We start from the raw sequence: 21,621 nt of genomic DNA, 5'->3' as shown, positions 1-21,621 counted from the left end.
TATCCTGCCACTTTGCTGAATTCATTTATTAGCTCTAATAGTTTCTTTGTAGACCCTTTTGGGTCTGCTAGGTATAGAATCATGTCATCTGCAAATAGTGATAATTTAAGTTCTTCTTTTCCTATTTTTATGCCTTTAATTTCTTTCGTCTGTCTAATTGCTCTGGCCAGTGTTTCGAGAACTATGTTGAACAGAAGTGGAGAGAGAGGGCATCCCTGTCTTGTTCCAGATTTTAGAGGGAATGCCTTCAGTTTTTCTCCATTCAGAATGATGCTAGCCTGAGGCTTAGCATAGATTGCTTTTACAATATTGAGGTATGTTCCTGTTATCCCTAGTTTTTCTAGAGTTTTGAACATAAAGGGATGCTGTACTTTGTCGAATGCTTTTTCCGCATCTATCGAGATGATCATATGGTTCTTATTTTTAAGTCTATTGATGTGGTGAATAACATTTATTGATTTCCGTATATTGAACCAGCCTTGCATCCCAGGGATGAATCCTACTTGATCACGGTGCACAATTTTTTTGATTTGTTTTTGTATCCGATTCGCCAGAATTTTATTGAGGATTTTTGCATCTAGGTTCATTAGAGATATTGGTCTGTAGTTTTCTTTCTTTGAAGTGTCTTTGTCTGGTTTAGGTATCAGGGTGATGTTGGCCTCGTAGAATGAATTTGGAAGTTCTCCCTCTTTTTCTATTTCCTGAAGTAGCTTGAAAAGTATTGGTATTAGTTCTTCTTTAAAGGTTTTGTAAAATTCTGCTGTATACCCATCCGGTCCTGGGCTTTTCTTAGTTGGTAGTCTTTTGATGGTTTCTTCTATTTCCTCAATTGATATTGGTCTGTTTAGGTTGTCTATATCCTCCTGACTCAATCTGGGCAGATCATATGACTTAAGAAATTTATCGACGCCTTCACTATCTTCTAATTTATTGGAGTATAAGGATTCAAAATAATTTCTGATTATCTTCTGTATTTCTGAAGTGTCTGTTGTGATATTGCCTTTTTCATCCCGTATGCTAGTAATTTGAGTTCTCTCTCTTCTTCTCTTTGCTAGCATGGCTAAGGGTCTGTTGATTTTGTTTATTTTTTCAAAGAACCAACTTTTAGTTTTGTCAATTTTTTCAATTGTTTCTTTTGTTTCGATTTCATTAATTTCAGCTCTGATTTTAATTATTTCTTGCCTTCTACTTCTTTTGCTGTTGTTTTGCTCTTCTTTTTCTAGGATTTTGAGATGAAGTATGAGATCATTTATTTGTTGTTTTTTTTTATTCTTTTAAGGAATGAACTCCAAGCAATGAATTTTCCTCTTAGAACTGCTTTCAATGTGTCCCATAGATTCTGATATGTTGTGTCTGTGTTTTCATTTATCTCTAAGAATTTTTTAATTTCCTCATTGATGTCTTCTATAACCCATTGATCATTCAGTAACCTATTGTTCATTCTCCAAGTGATGCATGATTTTTCCTTCCTTCTTTTATCGTTGATTTTCAGTTTCATTCCATTATGATCAGATAAGATGCATGGTACTATCTCTACTCCTTTATATTGTCTAAGAGTTGCCCTGTGACATAATATATGATCTATTTTTGAGAAGGATCCATGTGCTGCTGAGAAAAAAAGTGTAACTGCTTGATGTTGGGTAGTATATTCTATATATGTCAATTAAGTCTAGGTTATTAATTGTGTTATTGAGTTCTATAGTTTCCTTATTCAACTTTTGTTTGGAAGATCTGTCCAGTGGTGAGAGAGGTGTGTTGAAGTCTCCCATGATTATTTTATGGTAGTCTATTAGACTCTGGAACTTGAGAAGAGTTTGTTTGATGAACATAGCTGCACCATTGTTTGGGGCATAAATATTTATGATTGTTATGTCTTGTTGGTGTATGGTTCCCTTGAGCAGTACGTAGTGTCCCTCTTTATCCCTTTTGATTAACTTTGGCTTGAAATCTATTTTATTTGATATGAGTATGGACACTCCTGCTTGTTTCCGAAGTCCATATGAGTGATATGATTTTTCCCAACCTTTCACCTTCAGCCTATGTATGTCTTTTCCTATCAAATGTGTCTCCTGTAGGCAGCATATTGTTGGGTCTTGTTTTGTGATCCATTCTACTAGCCTGTGTCTCTTAATTGGTGAGTTTAAGCCATTAACATTTAGAGTTATTATTGAGATATGGGTTGTTCTTCCAGCCATATTTGTTTATTTCTGTTACTAAACATGGTTTGTTTTCCTCTTTGATTATTTTCCCCCCTTTACTGTCCTACCTCCCACTGTTGGTTTTCATTGTTATTTTCCATTTCCTCTTCCTGTAATGTTTTGCCAAGGATGTTTTGAAGAGATGGTTTTCTAGCTGCAAATTCTTTTAACTTTTGTTTATCGTGGAAGGTTTTAATTTCATCTTCCATCCTGAAGCTTAATTTCGCTGGATACACAATTCTTGGTTGGAACCCATTTTCTTTCAGTGTTTGAAATATGTTATTCCAGGATCTTCTAGCTTTCAGAGTCTGTGTTGAAAGATCAGCTGTTATCCTGATTGGCTTACCCCTAAATGTAATCTGCTTCCTTTCTCTTGTAGCTTTTAAAATTCTCTCCTTATTCTGTATGTTGGGCATCTTCATTATAATGTGTCTAGGTGTGGATCTCTTATGATTTTGCACATTCGGCGTCCTGTAGGCTTCTAGGATTTGGGATTCTGTCTCATTCTTCAAGTCTGGGAAGTTTTCTCGTATTATTTCATTGAATAGATTGCTCATTCCTTTGGTTTGGAGTTCTGTACCTTCCTGTATCCCAATGACTCTTAAGTTTGGTCTCTTAATGTTATCCCACATTTCTTGGATGTTCTGCTCATGGTTTCTTAACAGTCTTGCTGAGCTGTCTATGTTCTTTTCAAGTTGAAATACTTTGTCTTCATTGTCTGATGTTCTATCTTCTAAGTGTTCTACTCTGCTGGTAGTATTCTCAATTGAGTTTTTAAGTTGGTTTATTGCTTCCTGCATTTCTAGGATTTCTGTTTATTTGTTTTTTATAACCTCTATCTCCCTGTATAGTTGATCCTTTGCTTCCTGGATTTGTTTGTGTAATTCATTGTCGAAGTGGTCTTTCATTGTCTGATTTTGCTGTCTAATGTCTTCCTTGATACTCCAGATCATCTGAAGCATGTATATCCTGAATTTTTTATCTGACATTCCATCTGCTGCAGCTGTTACCTCTTCTAAAGTTGAGTTGACCTGCATTACTTGTGGTCCTTTCTTTCCTTGTCTTTTCATACTGCTTGCGTTTCTTTCTGCTTGGTGAAACTGTTGTGTTTTTGAAATGTTTTTTTTCCCCTATATATTTATATTGCTCTTGTATAGTTGAAAATTCTCCCTTGCAGGGTCGGGCGGCAGTCTGCCTACCTTGCAGGCGCGGGCGGCGGCTCTGCTCTGCCCCTCCTCCAATTGGTGTGAGGTGTCTACCACGCCCACGGACCCCTGGGCCTGTCCTGCCGGTCGGTCACAGGTCTGCCTACCTTGCAGGCGCGGGCGGTGGCTCTGCTCTGTCCTTACTCCAATTGGGGTGACGTGTCTACCACGCCGGCGGGTCGCTGGGCTTATTCCGGGTGCAGGAGGCGGCTCTGCTCTGCCCTTACTCCAATTGGGGTGTCGTGACTACCACGCTGGCAGGTCACTGGGCCTGTTCTGGGCGCGGGCAGCGGCTCTGCTCTGCCCCTACTCCAATTGGGGTGACGAGTGTACCACGCCGGCAGGCCACCGGGCCTGATCCGCCGGTCGGTTGCAGGTCTGCCTACCCTGCAGGCACAGGCGGCGGCTCTGCTCTGCCCCCCCTCCAATTGGTGTGACTTGTCTAACACACCCGCGGACCGGTGGGCCTGTTCCGGGTGCCGGCGAAGGCTCTTCTCTGCTCCTACTCCAATTGGGGTGACGTGCCTACCACCCCGGCCGGCCGCTGGGCCTGTTCCACCGGTCGGTCGCAGGTCTGCCTACCTTGCAGGCACGGGCGGCGGCTCTGCTCTGCCCCTACTCCAAATGGGGTGACGTGTCTGTCGCACCGGCAGGCCACTGGACCTGTCCCGCTGGTCGGTCGCAGGTCTGCCCACCTTTCGGGCACGGGTGGCGGCTCTGCTCTGCCCCTACTCCAATTGGGGTGACGTGTGTACCACGCCGGCAGGCCACTGGGCCTGATCCGCTGGTCTGTCGCAGGTCTGCCTACCTTGCAGGCGCAGGCGGCGGCTCTTCCCTGCCCCTCCTACCACGCCCGCAGACCGCTGGGCCTGATCTGCAGGTTGGTCGCAGGTCTGCCCACCCTGCGGGCACGGGTGGCAGTTCCACTCCGCCCCCACTCCAATTGGGGTCACGTGACCACCACACCGGCGGGGCCTGATCCAGGCGCAGGCGAAGGCTCTGCTCTGCCCCTACTCCAGTTGGGGTGACGTGTGTACCACGCTGGCAGGCCGCTGGGCCTGACCCGCCAGTCTGTCGCAGGTCTGCTTACCTTGCAGGCGTGGGCGGCGGCTCTGCCCTGCCCCTCCTACCACGCCCGCGTACCACTGGGTCACAGGTCTGCCCACCTTGCAGGCGCGGGTGGCGGCTCCACTCCGCCCCCTCTCCAATTGGGGTCACGCGACCACCACGCCGGCGAGCCGCTGGGCCTGCTCCGGGCGCGGGCGGCGGCCCGGCTCCTCCCCTCTGGCTCGAAGACAAAGCAAGAGAGATTCGGGTGTCTGTGACTCACCCTCCCTACCAGGAGACCAACTGTTTCTTTCGCCGCTGGTATTGATGAAGTTCTCTCATCCGCCGCTTTCTGATGACATCAGATCTCTGCCATGTTGGTATCCTATGCGAATGGCAGCACTTCGTTCCCTTTGCCGGGTGACCAAAGCAACGTGTGAGTCCTGACCAGCCCTCACAGGCCCCATCTCAGTCCTGTTGCCACTGCCCACGAAGGCTCGGTTGGAATTTACCTCCACAGTACTCAGCAGGACCCGGACCGAGAAGCAGTTTCCGCGGGCTCCTTAGCCCTGGGCCAGAGCAGTTCCGGGAGCCGGAACTCAGCCGCTCCGTGCTCAGTGTATGCTCCGATAAGAGCAGGCTCCAAGAAGCAGTCTCCGCGGGTCATCTAGCACTGAGCCTGAGTAATCTGTCTGCAAGCCGCAGGCGAATGGCAGCCTGAAATTACCTGTTCTATGGCTGAATGAGCTGCAGTCAGTCGAAAACAGGGATGGTGACGTCAGCTCTCCAAGATGGTAGCCCTGGCCTCCTCTGTGATCTGACCGGTGTGGAGAACCGAATTGGACCGCTTCCTTCCCCCGTCTTGAACCCAGAATTCAGCACTGAGTACGGTGCTTGCATGGCTGGCAGAAACTGCAGTGCTGTATCCCTGCGTCGCTATCTCCTTGTTTCCCAGCACACGCTGCAGACTCTAGCCGCAGGGCGATTTGCTGAATAAGCAGTGTTACCCTCCGTGCGACAAATCTCTCGTGTTTGAGTCCCCGCAGCCGATCCTCTTGCGATGGAAATCCTTCCTCCAGGTTCCGGAGCACCCCACTATTGCTGGAAATTCCTAACAAGATAGCCTTTAGCAGTCCTGACTCGTCATTCTCCCACACAGTGACGCGACACACGGGGGCAATGCACTCCCCTCGCCGCCATCTTCCTAGACCTCATCTTATTTTATTTATAAAACTGAGGCCCCTGTTTATTTCTGGCCATGGGCTGGGAAGTCACTCAGTTACCAGAGGCCCCTTGCAGTTCCCTGCCATGTGGCACTCTCACGACAGGGCAACTCACTTCTTCAGAGGAAGAAATTAACAGAGTCTCTTCACTTCAGTCTTCTCATAGACTTTTGTTTGTTTGTTTGTTTGTTTGTTTGTTTTGTGGTACTAGGGATTGAACCCAGGGGTGCTTTACTGATGAGCCACATCCCCAATTATTCCATGTGCCACCACACCTGACTTAAAATTCCATTTTTTTTACTTGCTATCACTAGTTTATTTTAAAGGTTACTTTCTAATAAGCAGCCAGATGAGGTACATAGGATAAATTATGGAAGAGTCCTAAACACAAGAGCTTTTGACACCATGGTTTAGGACACACTACATTCCTGACATTCCTAACACATGGATAATTGCATGCTCTCCAAACCCTTTGTTAAGTGATTTTTATGGATTTTTTTAAAAAATATTTATTTTTTAGTTGTAGTTGGACACAATACCTTTTTTTGTTGTTTTACTTAGTTAACATGACAGTACAATGACCTTGACATATCATACATTTAAATCAGATGGGATATAATTTCTCATTTTTCTGAGTATACAGGTTGCAGAATCACATTGGTCATGCAGTCACATATATACACACAGTAATAATAATGTCTGTTTCATTCTACTATCCTTCCAATCTCCCCAACCCCTTCCCTCCCCTCCCACCACTTCTCTCTACTTCAATGGGGAAGAGAGGAAGAGCATGGGAAGAAGATTACCTCTACATAGGGAAGAGGGGTGGAAGGGAAAGGGAGGGAGAAAGAGAATTGCATGGATGGTGGAAGGAGACCCTCATTGTTATACAAAATACATGTATGAAGATGTGAGAAAAAAATCCATTTTTTAAAAGAAAAAAATGTACTACTATAGGTAATATGGAGGACAAACCTAATGACCCACCACTCCCCCACCCCTGATATTTATGACCATGTGTGTGGATCGGACCTGTACCTTGCTTCTAGATCTTAGAATATGGCATAGGTGATAGGATGTAATACCCATGATTAAGTTAGGTATATGGTAAAGGTAAAGGGATTTTGAAGATGTAATTAAGGTCTCAAGTTAATCATTTGGAGTTAATCAAAGGGATGATTATATTGGGTTGACCTGACTTAATCAGGTAAAAGTCTATGAGAAGTTGGGTATAGTGGCACATGGTTATAATTCCAGTGACCCAGAGCCTTGCCTTTTTAGGCAAATTCTCTACCACTGAGCTATATCCCCAGTCCACACAATTTTATATAAGAAACTTCAGCATCTCCACAGGCTTTTGTATCTGTTAGGTCCTGAAACAAATATCCTGCAATTGCAAAGGGAAAAATATACAAGAATATTGTCTTAGTCTATTTTCTGTTGCTATAACAGAACACCTGATAATGGATAATTTATAAAGAATAGAAGCTTATTTGGCTCACAGTTCTGAAGGGTGGGAAGTCCAAGATCAACGCATCAGCATGTACTCAGCATCTGGAGAGGGTCTTCTTGCCATCATAACATGGCAGAGGGAATCGCAAAGCCAGACAGAACAAGCCTGCTAACTCAGGTCTCTCTTCTTCTGATAAAGCTCCTCTGATAAAGCTACCAATGCCATCACAGTGGACCCCACCCTCATGACTTCACCTAATGCTAATTACTTCCCTATAGCCCCACCTACAATATGAACTTTGGGGAGACATATTCATATCATATCAAACATCTATGTTGAACTTTTTATGAGGTTTCCACTGTTAATTCATTTTAAGCCCTTCAGAGTAATAAACAAAATGTTTCATTGGGAAGGCTCATCTTTCTGAACTAAAAAAGCTCCAGGATCAATTACAGAGCTGCTACTCTATCAAATTCTCTCCAAATCCTTTCATAGCCTCTAAGCCCAATGCCATTAAAACATTTGCTCAAGTCACAGCTACAAGTCCTATAGTAATCCAGTGTGTATCACAGATTCATTGAATATCTACCAGTCTTTAAGCATAACTACTTGGGAGCAAAAGATGAATTAAGATGGAAAAAATAGTGCGGTGGCACATGCCTATAATCCCAGTGGCTTGGGAGGCTGAGGCAGGAGGATCATGAGTTCAAAGCCAGGCTCAGCAAAGGTGGGACACTAAGAAACTCAGTGAGACCCTGTCTCTAAATAAAATACAAAATAGGGCTGGGGATGTGGCTCAGTGGTTGAGTGCCCCTGAATTCAATCCCCAGTACCCCCAAAAAAAGAAAGATGGAAACAATATTCCCCTTTAGGAGACAAGATTTTACAGAGCTAGGTGAAATCAAAGATAAAGAAATACGAAGGTATTTATGCTCTGCAAGAAGTTTTATGCTAGAAACACATATGCACAAATAGTAAGAGCTCATTTTACATTTATGGATATAAAGAAGTCATACATATACATTTTTATTTTCATTAGTTAATTCATTCATTCATGTGTGTTAGTGTTTCTTTCTTTTTTTCTTTTTTTCTTTTTTTAGTACTGTGGATTGAAGCTAGGGGCACTTTACCACTGAGCTGCATCCCCAGCCCTTTTTATTTTGAGGCAGGATTTCACTAAGTTTCAAAGTCCAGCCTCCTGAGTCACTATGATTATAGACATGTGCCACTATGTGCCACTATGCCCAGCATATATTTTAAATCTTAAATTAACTTAGAATAAATATTTGTGAAGGTCTATATATTTTTATTTCTAATTCCCATTTTTCACTTAACATCTCACATAAAAGCATTTTTCATTTTATTGTACACTCACCATAAATGTACTTTTTCATGACTATAAAATATTCTATCAGGGCTGGGGTTGTGGCTCAGTGGTAGAGCGCTTGCCTAGCATGCACAAGGCATTGGGTTCAATCCTCAGCACCACATAAATGTAAAATGGGGATATTGTGTCCACCTAAAACCGAAAAATAAATATTAAAAAATATTCTATCATATAGATGAACCATAATTCACTCAACAAATACTAAATAGACATTTGACTTGTTTTCAACAAACTATAGCACTATTTAAAAAGTCTGTGAGGAACTTCTATGTGAATGAAACTTTCTGTATTTGAATTATTCCTTAAAAATAGATTTCCAGAGGTAGAATTACTGAATACAAGTGTATGATATATATGAAGAATTGTTCTTCATATATAATTGTGCACTCTCAACTCCCAGTCTTGCTAGGAATGTTTGAGAGTGCACATTTCCTTATTTTCTTATTTTCATAAAGGGTTTTGAGGTTGAAGAGCATTCACATTTAGTTTTTTAAATAGGCAAAAGTTTATCTTGGCTTCCCACCTCTTTCTTGCCCTTTCCTCTCCTCCCCTCCATGTCCCCAGGGTCCTCTGTGTTGCCTCATGACTTCCCAGGGTCTCCTACTGTACTACCCCACCCTAACCAGCCATCCCTAAAAAAAGTTGATACTCTGTAGACTTTCCTTCCCTATCACACTCTCACACCCAGTTTCAAAACTCAACATCCTGTATCCTATCCATTCAGTCTACACTGGTTGGCAATCCAATCAAATGCTAATGACCAACAATTAAAGGATAATAAAGAACAGAGAGAATAATAGGTCCCAGAAGATATCTACATCAAATTTCTGGTACTAATGAATATCACCCTCTTTGGAAAAAGGATCTTTGCAAATGTTGATTAAGTATCTTATCACAGTCAAAAATCTGAATTTTCTGAATAGACTATATTAGTCAGGTTTGTGTCACTGTGACCAAAATACCTGACAAAATAACCTGACATAAAGGAGGAAGAAAAGTTTATTTGTGCTCACATTTTCGGAGGACCCAGTCCATGGTCAGCCAATTCTATTACTCTGGGCCTGAGGTGAGTCAGGCACAAATGCCATCCAGGAAGGGGTGGTGGTCTACAGACCTCCCACTAGTCCATTCAGCCATCCATGGATTAATACACTGATGAGGTCAGAGCTTTCATCGTCCAATCACTTCCCAAATGCCCCACCTCTGAATACATGAAACTTTGAAGGATATCCCAGATCCAAACCATAACAGATGGTTAGGTAGCAAAGAGGAGTTTAAGAAAACACTTAGCACAGACAGAACAAATCAGTTAAAGAACAGCCCTGCCTCAGTGGCACCATGAGGTCTGATAAAATAGCTATTTCAGGACCCTGATGTTGAGAGCCACAGCCAAAAGGGGCCCCAGCAAACCTCCAGCTGCCAGCAAACTTCCAGCTGCCAGCTGATGATTGGCTCACAGCGGCCCCAGCAAACTTCTAGCTGCCAACTGATTGGCTCCTCTGCGGTGATGCTCATTGGGCTGTTTCCCTGCCCTTTCAGACCACAGAGCTGCTCATTGGGGGACTTTTTTGGCTCCGCCCACGCGACCCAGCCAATCGGCCTCAAGAGCAGGAGGAGTGGGGGAGGTTGAGAGGCTTGTGGGAAGCCGGTGGTGGCAGTTGGGCTCTGAAGGTTTTTCCTGAGGAGCTGTGTGGTGTGGTGTGTGTGTTCTAAAAATAAAGTTTGCTTCTTTTGACAAGTGCCTCCTGAATTATGCCCAGCCAGACTGCGGCACCCTTGCCTGATCTCAGCCCTATAAACTACTCCTCTTACAACAGAAGGAAGATAGATAAATTCAGAAGGTAAGAACCAAAGGGCAAAGATACATTTGCTCAAAAAAGGCCTAATTGCTAAAACATCTTAAGCAAGACTCTATACAAGCAACAGACAAGAGATTCTCAGACCTAGGTAAACAAGATGATTAAGACTGGAGCCCATGAACCATAAATTCTGTGAAACCAGTTCCAACTGGGACCTGTCAGCAAGGCCAAGATAACTAAGAGTAGCCCTTAGGTTTTTAGCTAATGTAGTCTGTCAAATCAGAGCCAAGAGGTGATACTTGGGCAGGACTTTCTAACACTCTCCCTCTTAACCCAATAAAAATGGGGACATGAATAAGTGAGTCTTTGCTCTCCTCTCTGAGAGGACCCACTGTCTTACTTGAGAGTGCTTTCTCCCATTTTTTTCTTTTCCTTCTTATCTCCATTATCACCAAAACTAGTGTCCTTGTAAGAGAAAATCCAGCAGCTCAGGAGGCTGAGGCAGGAGGATCACAAATTCAAAGCCAGCCTCAGCAACTTAGTGAGGCCCTAAGCAACTCAGCAAGACCCTGTCTCTAAATAAAGCATGAAAAAAAGGTCTGGGAATGTGGTTCAGTGGTTAAGTGTTCTTGAGTTCAATCCCTGGTACGAGAGAGAGAGAGAGAGAGAGAGAGAGAGAGAGAGAGAAGGAGGAGAAGGATGAATATTGGACACACAGAAGATAAGAAGGCCATATGAAGATGGTGGCAGAGATTGGAGTCATCTGGCCACAAGCTTAGAAATGTCAGCAGCCACCCAAAGCTGGATTAGGCAAGGCACAGTTCCTCCCTTGGACCCTCCAAAGGCCACACAGACCTGCCAACACCTTAATTTTGTACTTCTGGTCTTTAGAACTGTAAGATAATAAATTTCTGTTGCTTTAAGTCTCCATGTTTGTAGTAATTTGTTAAGGTAGCCACAAAAAACTAATAATGTTTCACCTGGCTTTCTCAGTATATTCTGGAGTGCTAGGCCACACCTTAGGACAGGATCGGGGAGGAAGAAGAATGTGATTTATTAAATCACCACCAGATGGCAGTGCTGCTTAGGGGATACCAAGGAAACTCATTATCCTACTTGATATTCTCTCTCTCTCCAGATTTGTTCCTTTCATCCCTTCAGCTTACTGAACCAGAATCTTGGGCCTTGGGCATCTTCAGGTAGTTTCAAGTTATAGCTTTTCCTTAAATGGCTTTTTAACATCTCTCATTTTGGGGAACACCCTGTGTTAGTCAGCTTTCCATTACTTGAAAAAAAAATACCTGAGATAACCAACTTATAAGGTGGAAAGCCAGACACAGTGATGCATGCCTGTAATACCAGCTACTTGAAATGCTGAAGCAAGAAAATCACAAGTTCAAGGCCAGCATGGGCAACTTAGCAAGATCCTATCTCAAAATTTGAAAGGAGAGGGGTTCGGGGGATGTATGTCAGTGGTAGAAGTGCTTGTCTATCATTTGTGAGGGCATGGGTGCAATCCTCAGTAACACAAATAAAGGAAGAAAATTTTATTGTGCCTTGCAGTTTCAAAGATTTTAGAGCATGGTCCTTTCACCCCATTGCTTTGGGCTTGTGGCAGGGCAGAACATTATGGAGGAGAAGACATGCTGGATCAAAGCTTCTCACCTCATGATGATCAAAAAGCAAAGAGAGAGAGGGAAAGGGGTTAGGATCTCAATATCCTCTTCAAGTGCATGCTCTCAATAACCTAACTTCCTTCTACCAGGCTCTACTTCCTAAAGGTTTAAGCAACTCCCAATAGCACAATAAGTTGGTGACAAAGCCTTTAGCCTATGGGTCTTTAGGGAACATTTTACATCCAAACCATAACCAATCCCTATTTATGTTATTGTATTTAATGATTTTTCAATTTGGAAAGATTCTCCTCAAGCTGTATTTGAAAACTACAAAATTGTTAGGACTAGAGCTTTCATAATTCACAATACCTTTATCACATTTCCTGCTCACTTCTTACATAAAGCTTAACATTTGTGACTAGATTCTAAATGCATCAGGATGCAATAGGCCACCTATATCAGGCTTAAATTCCTCCTGGAAACACAATGTAGTAAAAACAAAGATGACTGCATTAAGTGACATTATTGGGTCAATGTCATCTTCTTGATTTACAGACAAATCTTCAGAGCAATCTATGTCTAGACACATCTACAAAATTGTTTTTATATTTCCTGAGTTTAAAGACACATTTTCTTGGGCTAATTCTAGCTCACTCAAGTTAAGTTTCTTATAGTTTAAATAAACACAAAATGTAGCTTGTAGAGGCTCTACTCTGTTTTTACTTTAACAGAATGAACTTTAGTTATTGTAGTGCTGGGGATCAAACAGAGACTTGAACATGCTAGGCAACATCCCCAGCCCTATGATTTTAGAATAATAATTAAGCCTACCCAATGATAAAGAGCCCTTCTGGGATATATATATATATATATATATATATATATATATATATATATATATATATATATATATATATGTTTTTTTGTTGTTGTTGTTTTGTTTTGTTTTGTTTTTTGGTACCAGGGATTGCACTCGGGGCACTTGACCTCACTGGCCACATCCCCAGTCCCATTTTGTATTTTTTAGAGACAGGGTCTCATTGAGTTGCTTAGTGCCTTGATTTTGCTGAGGCTGGCTTTGAACTCATGGTCCTCCTGCCTCAGCCTCCCAAGCCACTGGGATTACAAGCACGCACCACCATGCCCGGATACCCCTCCTGAGATTCTGTGGCTATTGTATATTGTTTTAGAAATATATCCTCACTATATTTTATATTGTAACTATTACATCTTATGTCTATTTTGTATTCATAATTTATTCAGATTTCTACCTATTTCTTGGCTTTTAAAATGACATTTAGGGATAAAGCAATACATTATTGACCTAACTTCATACTTATTGGTAGGATGATTAGAGTACATTGGATTAGTGGGTTACCCATGATAAAGGAATCAAGTGAGATCATAGGTATAAAAATGCTTTGAGGGCTGAGGATGTGGCTCAGTGGTAGAGTGCTTGCCTAGCACATGTGAGGCACTGGGTTTGATCCTCAGCACCACATAAAAATGAATAAACAAAATAAAGATTTTAAAAAATGCTTTGAAAACAGCAAAAAAAGACTACACATCCTTAAAATTATATTATAATTACTGTTATTCTTTGTTGTTACTTTGTCTTTTTTATTGGAACTGGGGATAGAACCCAGGGTTTCGTGTATGCAAGGCAATTGCTTTACCACTGAGGCACATCCCAATCCATTACTGCTATTCCTTTTTGTTGTTTTTGAAAGGCATAGGCAGAAGTTTATATAGGAATGTAGATATGTATTCAAGAGAGAATGGAGGTAATCTCAAGAGGGAGAGACAGCCTCATAACTCTTTAAAGAGATATTGTAAGAGTAATCCAAAGGACAGTTAATGATTACATTTTGATCACTGTGTCACATAAGAGGAGTAGAATTTGGAGAATAGGAGAATCTTTCCAGAGTTTCCTTGATGTATGTAATTGCTTAACTCAGTGTTTCTCAAATTTTAATGTGCATAGGAATCACCTGGGGTACTTGTTATCAACTTGTTAACAGGCTGGTTCAGTAGGCCTGAGGTAGGCCCAGGGTTTTGCATTTCTGACAAACACCCAGATAATACTGATGCTGTGGGTGTGTGGATCACACTGTAAGTGGAAGAAGTCATTTTGACTCTGCCTTTTCAACCCAATCACTAATCCTATTATTAAGAGGAAATGCATGGTTTCAAGGAAACTTATTCAATACGTATATTCATTACCCCAATTCCACAAATACAGAACTGGCAGTGAAATTCTGGTTTGGAAGATGAGCTTGAAAATCATCTAGGTGGGCCACATATAAATGGTTCCTCTGACTGGGGTTCTGGCTCAGTGGTAGAGCACTTGCCTCATACCTGTAAGGCACTGGGTTTGATCCTCAGCACCACATAAAAATAAATAACAAAATAAATGGTTCCTAACAAAGAAGTTCCTTTTTTTGCAGTATTCATAGGGTAGAAAATTTTGGTTCCTTTTAATAAAATTAGATGTAACATATTTCCACATTTACTAGCAGGAAATTTTCCTTTACTAATCTTTTTCTGTTATAATTAACCTCTTGTTATTTCAGGTTGTTTGATAGATCAATTAACAATATAATAATTTCCAGATATTGTTAGAGCCCCAGTGACTTCATCTAAAAAGTTCTTAGAATTCTAGTAATTTGATCTATAAAGTGAATTTCCCTATATCCTGGCTAAGTAGTTTTTTTTTTTTTTAAATTTTTGTGGTACTGGAGTTTGAACCCAGGGGCGCTTAACCATTGAGCCACATCCCCAGCCTTTTTATTTTTTTGTTTTGAGACAGGATCTCACTAAGTTGCTTAGCACCTTGTTAAATTGCTAAGCCTGGCCTCAAACTTGTGATTCTCCTGTCTTAGCCTCCCCAGTCAATGAGATTACAGGTATGTGCCACTGCACCCAGCATTAAATATTTGATACATATAATAGACATAATTCAAACCCTTCTATAATTTATATACTTTGAATTTCAGCCCCATCCCTTCCATGAATAAAACAAGAATGACAATGTCATCATTTTGTCTTGATGGCAATGGTATTATTGTTTTTCCCCCTAAGTTTTAATTTTTTTCCATAGTTTTATTGATGCACTATTACATAATAGTGGGATTCATTTGTACATATATATATAGCAATATAATTTAGTCAATATCATTCCCCCATATTTCCCCCTTTCTTCTCTCCTCCCTCAGTATTTGTTTTTAATATCAACCACAATCCCAATTCTTAGATCAGTTCAGGCTGGAGACATCATTTTGTTCAAGAAAGCAATCATAACTGTTTTATTTTTATTTTTTGTACTGGCGATGGAAGTCAGGGGCACTTTACCACTGAGCTACATCCCCAACCCTTTTTATTTTTATTGTGAGACAAGGTCTCACTAAGTTACTGATGTTGCCCTTGAACTTGCAATCCTCCTGCCTTGGCTTCCCAAGTCTCTGGAATTACAGGTGTGCACCACCACACCTGGCTGCAATCATAGTTTTACTATATTAATAGATATGTCCTTTGGAATTCCCCACTAGTTCCCTATCTGCAGATTTAAGTTATGAAAGGCAAAGCTGATATTCCTGCATCTTATAGTCACAAGTAAGGGCAACTTCATGGGCAAGTAACCAGTGTCCTCACACAGGGCCTCAGATTCAGAAGTTCTCTGTGCTTGGTCAAATGCTCTTCCATCTCTATCTTGAAAATCTGAATGGTTTTGAAACAAGTGTCACCATATTTACATCTTACACTGGGTCCTGCAATCTATATTCAGCCTATCCTGAATGCACAGAAGATCCAGTTCATCCAGTTTCCTAAAACATGCATATAAAATTTAGTTTCTGTTCCAGCATGATTGCTCATCCTTGCAAAAAACAAACCAGTTCAAGTAATTATTTACCTTTACTGACACCCTCTTCATGGCATTGTGCCCCTCATGTCACACTCTGTAGTTTCAAGGAATCCTAGACTTCCATCAATCAGCATGCTGCTCAGTGATCTTAGTTTTTGTATGCTAATTATATTAGATATGTTGTGTTGTGCTATGTTAGATATTAGTTTATGCTTTGTTTTCCCTGCCATAGAAAAATCAGTAATAATGGGAAGTGAATTATACTTCCACCCAGTCAAAGGGAATGTGTCCCTGTGCCTGCTGAGATTATTTGAATACAACCTCTCTTCTCTCTGATGTGCAGGGTGGAGAGAGAAGAGGGCAACTGTGAGGTTAAAAGGGAAGTGGAGAGGTGGCTGAAACAACCAGAGAAGTGAAGATTACCCAAGACTAGGAAAAGAAATAGAAGTCTGCAGTTTCCTTTAGTGGTTGGCACCCATGACCCACACCGTGCCCAGGAACGTGACAGACTTAAGGGAAAAAAAAAAAGATTGTGCCCAATTTCAGTGCCAAGCATTACCCAGAAGTAAGAAGGCCCTTAGACGTCAGGGATCCAGTTTGGACACACAAGTGGCAATCATTTGGAACAAAGATTGGAGAAATTTTTTCTTTATGTAAGAATATTAGAGGCTAGTAGGAAAGGGGAGAGAAACTGATAATGATAGATATTAAAAATTTCCCCCAGTCTAACCAAACAGGGACTTAAAATCAGACTATTGGATTTAAATAAAATTCAGAAATGGGATAGTTCTTACATGTCCCATGGCAATTTTTTTTCCTGCTGCAATGTAGTATTTAACCCAAAAGCCCCCAGCTAATGGCACACAATTTCAAAAACAAATGCCTTTGGATTTTGTCCAAAACATGCCCACCTCTCTTTATACAGAAGAGTCATTTATGTTACTGAGAGGGCAGGTGAGGACCCATTGAGGTAGACATCTGGCTATCCCAGTCAATAAAAATTCTGCCCTTCAGGACCTTTTCCTCAGCAACCCCCCTCACTGCCCCAGGAATTTAAGGATAAGGAGAAAACTTGAGAAGGAAGACAAAGCCTTCCTGGAGAAAAAAAAAATCAGAAAAAAGGCAACCTCAAGGGCATGTGATTATTAACTATAATTTGTAAATTATAAACTGTTCTTCTATGGTCTCTCTTGTTGTAGGAGTTTGGAGCATTTTTCTGTTAAAAATTTTGTGTCTACAAGACTATCTAATTCCAGAGACATCCTATGCTGAGTGTTGTTTTCAATAGACATTGCCTGAAACACACAGCCATTGGAATCTACACACCTGTCTTAAGATAGCTGACAAAAGCTGCTCTATGAAGCCGCTTTGCTCCACCTGGGGAATAATTTCCACAAGCATCATTGCTCTGCTACCTCATCAAGCCTCCTTTTCACTAAGTAAATACACAGATCCAAACTGGGATTCTCCTAGCTCTTACAATCTGACTTAGAGGAAAAGCTGGCATCTGGAGTCTTACGCCCTAAAGGGGAATATGACACAAACTTGACTTTCCTGCTGTTGTTGTTTTTACATTTTTGTTGTTTTTAATGTTTTGCTTTTTGTTTTATTAGTTTTTTTTTTCTTTTACTAAACCCTGTTGATGGTGTTTCTGTTGTTAGAGGTTCTTAAAAGGAGTACCATTCAATCTAAACAGAAACTGGTTTGGAGAAACTAACTGAGCAACGATCAAGCATATATCAGAGCCTTCCTGGTTCCCAGAATTTCAGGTGACTGGTGTTTCAAGCCTTCCCCTTGATAATAGAGGTGTTCCTTCCAGATATCTAATCCCCTAATGGTGGGACCTGGTTCCTGAAGCTTCTTCAGGCAGTCCCCTTCACTCTTCCAGTTGCCTGAAGAACATTATTCAAATGGTCCTGGTCTTATGGTCATGACCAATCCATGCATGTCCTTATGCCTGGAGAATAGTCAGACTCTTACCCTACACATATCTTGGGCAACATTATACAGTTGGATTTGAAGTTATAAGACTTTCAGTCACTCAGCCACTATTAGCTGTGCATTGTCTTTCTCCACAGTTCTGTTGCCCAAGGCATTTCTAATACGAGCCCAGAAGAGTGGCCTCTCATGAACATTGTCTGGCCAAGTAATAAACGTCTGCCTGTTCACAAGTTTCCTGAGTCGGTGGTAGCTGGATAACTTATAGTTTGGGATCTCTTCCAAGAAGATCAAGATAATAACATCCTCATGCTCATAGAACATCTTGATACTGGCCAGTTGTACTTCAAGCCGACACCATTCACTGTGGAGGTAGTGGTTACTGACCACACACAAAGTCTTCCGGCTGGTATCAATGGCATTCTGGATGTTTTCAAAGATGTCCATACCTGGTTCAAAGTCCCGGTGGTGAAGACAGAGCTTAAATTTGGGCTGGCCACCATCTTCTAGGGCTGGAACAAGCTCTTCATATACCCACTGCTCATCAGTGGCAGTGAAAGAGACAAAGGCATCATAGATGAATTCCTTCTCTGTCCTGTGCCATTTAGCTAGGTACCAGGCTCGAAATATGTAGAGCCCATACCATAGAGATGAAATAATCTTGGCACTGAACCAAGAGAAGACCATGGTTGTGAGGACCAGGCTGAAGGAAGAGAAGAAGTAGATCTTTCCAAGGTCAAAATTACACATGGCATCATCAAAATCTATCAACAAACTCTGGGTATCTGGCTGATGACAGGGGTAGCTCCAGAGATAGGGGATATGGACAACTGCTGTGTTTATTGACCAGTTTTTGAACCACATATTGTCACAGTTGCACTGAAGTTTGTTCCCATAGAGATCAAAGTACATCAAAGACTTCAGATTCTCCAAATGACTTTGATTAATGACTTTCAGATTGTTGAATCTTAAAGAGAAGACCTGAAGGCTTTCTAAGCCAGAGAACATGCCAGGAGTCAGTGACTCCATGTTGTTGTTTTCAAGGCGCAACATCTTTAGTCTTTTGAGTTTTTGGAATAAGGAAGTATTTAAATAGAGACTTCGGTCCCCAGCTTTTGTTCCGGAGATATCCAATTTTGTGAGATTAACCAGGGGGTCAAATTGGAGGTGATCCAGGAATATCATGGAATTTTTTCCTAGGAATAGTTCCTGCAAGCAATTCAGCCCTTGGAAGAAGTTGGTTGGAACAACCTGAATCCCATGATTTTGTCCTTCAAGGCTGAGTTGTTTCAAAGACTTGAGGTTCTTGAATGGAGGAAATTGCAAGGTCCTAGTGGTTTCATATGTAATCCTATTATAACTGAGATTCAACACTTCTAAATTTTCAAGGCCCAAGAAAAGTTTTAAATGAAAACCTGACAAGCTATTGTATGCCAGATCAAGATAATATAGGTGAGTGAGACCAAAAAATGCATTCTCCTCTATAACTTCTAGGCGGTTCCTGGAAAGAATCAGAACTTTGAGCTTTTTCATAAATTGAAAGGTTCTCTGCTTCAGAGTATGAATATTGTTAAGTCTAAGATCTAAGCTCTCTAAATTTGTAAAGTGAACAAAGGATGAACTGTCAATCATTACTATCCAGCACTCAGCTAAGTTGAGCTCCTTCAACAAATCTAGCCCATGGAAGGCCATATGATTGAGTTCTGTGATGGGGTTTTTAGAGAGAAACAGAGATTGTAGGCCTTTCAGGGGTGAAAATGCAAAATCCGGAAAGCTTTTAAACTTGTTATGGCTCAGATATAGGGCTGTCAAATTCTGGAGGGAACTCCAAGTCTTGTTGCTGACGAAGGAAAGCTGGCACTTGTTAAGATGCAGACTTTGGAGGCTGGGCATAGCAACAAATTCATTGTCATTGAGATGAACCAGATCACTGTTTTGGCTCAGGTCAAGGGACAAAAGCCTGGTGCAATTGGCAAGATGCTTTATGTCCCCTGCATCCATGGCATTTTTCTGAAAAACTAATGCTTCTAGTGTGGGTAAGTTTTTCAGGAGGCAACATACTGTATTCAAGTTTAAGTGACCACCTCTAAGGTCCAGCTTAGTGATGTCCATTTCTCTTAGATTCTTCAGGTACTTGGCTAGAAGCATCTCCAGTTTCACCAGTGTTCCACTCAGATTCAAGCTCCTCAGTTGGGGTAGAGTTTCCAGATCCACATTCTGGATGACTTGGTGTCTATTCTGAGAGACATCCAGAGTGGTCAGATTAGGCAGTGACAAAGCAGAGAAATTTAATTCCTTTAGTTTGTTTCCCTGAAGGCTGAGATGGGTCAGGGAGACCAATGACCTTGGGTTATGGTCCAAGGATATGATACTGTTATTAGTAAGGTCAAGGTATTCCAGGCATGGAAGATGCTGGACTGCTTCAAGAACATTGGAAAAATTGGTGATACGGTTTCGAGACAGGCTTAAATGTTTCAATTTGACAAGAGGTACAAAGGCAGTTTTGTGAATATAAGTAATAAAATTATGGCTCAGGAGCAAAGTCTCCAAGTTGGACAGGCCCTCAAAGGAGTTGTTCACACTTTCAATCTTATTTTCTACTAAATTCAGAAAGGTCAGGTTTCCAAGTTCCTTAAAGGCACCCTTATCAATCTTCCAAATTAAATTCCATTCCAGGCGCAAGTCCACCAGGGCAGACAAATTAGCAAAGCTATGGGGAGGAAGGACCTGAATTTGGTTTTGTGTCAGATTGAGGTGAGTAGTGTATCTAGGGATGTCACCAATGGCATCTGTCAAGTTGGTGATCTCCTTCCGAATGCAGAACACGTGGCGAATGTTTAATTCATACTGTGTGCATTTGCGGAACCCATATGTCTCTACCAAAGACAGTAGACAAAGTCCAATGAAAATGAGCCTAAGCTGTTGAGAAGGGAGGAGGCTCTCTGAGCTCATTCTGTTGGCCCCAGGCCTCAGAGTTACATATAGGAAAAAATAATCCCTTTACATTTGTGCTGCTGGTTTTTGAAGGAATGGTCTTTCCATTTTGACTTTACTACAAAAAAAAAAAAGGGAGAGAGAGATATTTTAGTTTAAATTTCTATCTCCTAATAAATATTTCATAGTTGCTTCAAGGAATCTAAAAAGCTCTGTCCCAAAATGAACTTCAAAAATCATTTCCCAAGCATTCTTTGTGTATCAGTAAAGACTACTGTTCTCCTACAGTCAAAATTGTCAGCACGTGGAGGCAAAGAAGCAATTGCATATTTAATTTAATTTAGGCAATTAAAGAATTTCCATGGGGCCTGGGTTGTGGCTCAGTGGTAGAATGCTTGCCTAGCATTTGCGAGGCACTGGGTTCGATCCCCAGCACTGCATAAAAATAAAAATAAATAAAATAAAGGTATTGTATCCATCTATAACTAAAAAAATTTTTTTTAAAAAAGAATTTCCTGAACCCTCCTTGCATCCCTGCACAATAAAATATTTCTATTGCTGTTTGGGTTGATACCTGAAATTGTACCACTGGAGATGTATTGGAGATGGAGTAGGGTCTGTGGATCTCAGTCAAGTTAGAAAATAAACATCCATGATAGGGACAAAAAAATGATGTATAGGTCACTTCTTACCTTAACATGAACAAATATAGGAGTCCTTGATTTAAAGGACTGATTTATTACAATTTGCATTTACAGTTCTCAGGCAATTATACCTGCTATTGGTACAGTATGTGACATTGATAGTAAACAAAAAAATGTTACAATACTTAGTTTGGTCACTCTACATTCTGATGTGTGCTGCCCAAGGTTTCTCCAGCCTTGCCTCCAATTTCAACCTGTTCCCAGTCACTTGTGATGTAGTGAAAATAGCATCGCTCATACAGACCTAGGCTCCAA

At 41.3% G+C, this 21,621-nt stretch overlaps 1 protein-coding gene across 6 annotated transcripts in view; it reads right to left on the bottom strand.

The window, feature by feature from the left end:
- Window positions 1-14,964: 14,964 nt before the first annotated feature.
- Window positions 14,965-21,621, bottom strand: part of LOC124105048 (toll-like receptor 13) — a 28,425-nt gene continuing 21,768 nt past the window's right edge. For all 6 annotated transcript variants that reach the window (XM_046462131.2, XM_046462134.2, XM_046462132.2 and 3 more), the window contains one exon: window positions 14,965-20,780. In XM_046462131.2, the coding sequence (XP_046318087.1) occupies window positions 17,828-20,680 (2,853 nt within the window). In that variant the 5' untranslated portion in view covers window positions 20,681-20,780 and the 3' untranslated portion in view covers window positions 14,965-17,827. The remainder of the gene's footprint in view (window positions 20,781-21,621) is intronic.

Source organism: Marmota monax, unplaced genomic scaffold (assembly GCF_021218885.2).
Source record: "Marmota monax isolate L192 unplaced genomic scaffold, Marmota_monax_Labrador192_F-V1.1 WCK01_AAM20220418_F8-fsc00192, whole genome shotgun sequence".
NCBI classification, from domain to species: domain Eukaryota; kingdom Metazoa; phylum Chordata; class Mammalia; order Rodentia; family Sciuridae; genus Marmota; species Marmota monax.
Note: the sequence above shows the minus strand (reverse complement) of the source record. Positions and strands in the feature narration are given on the sequence as shown.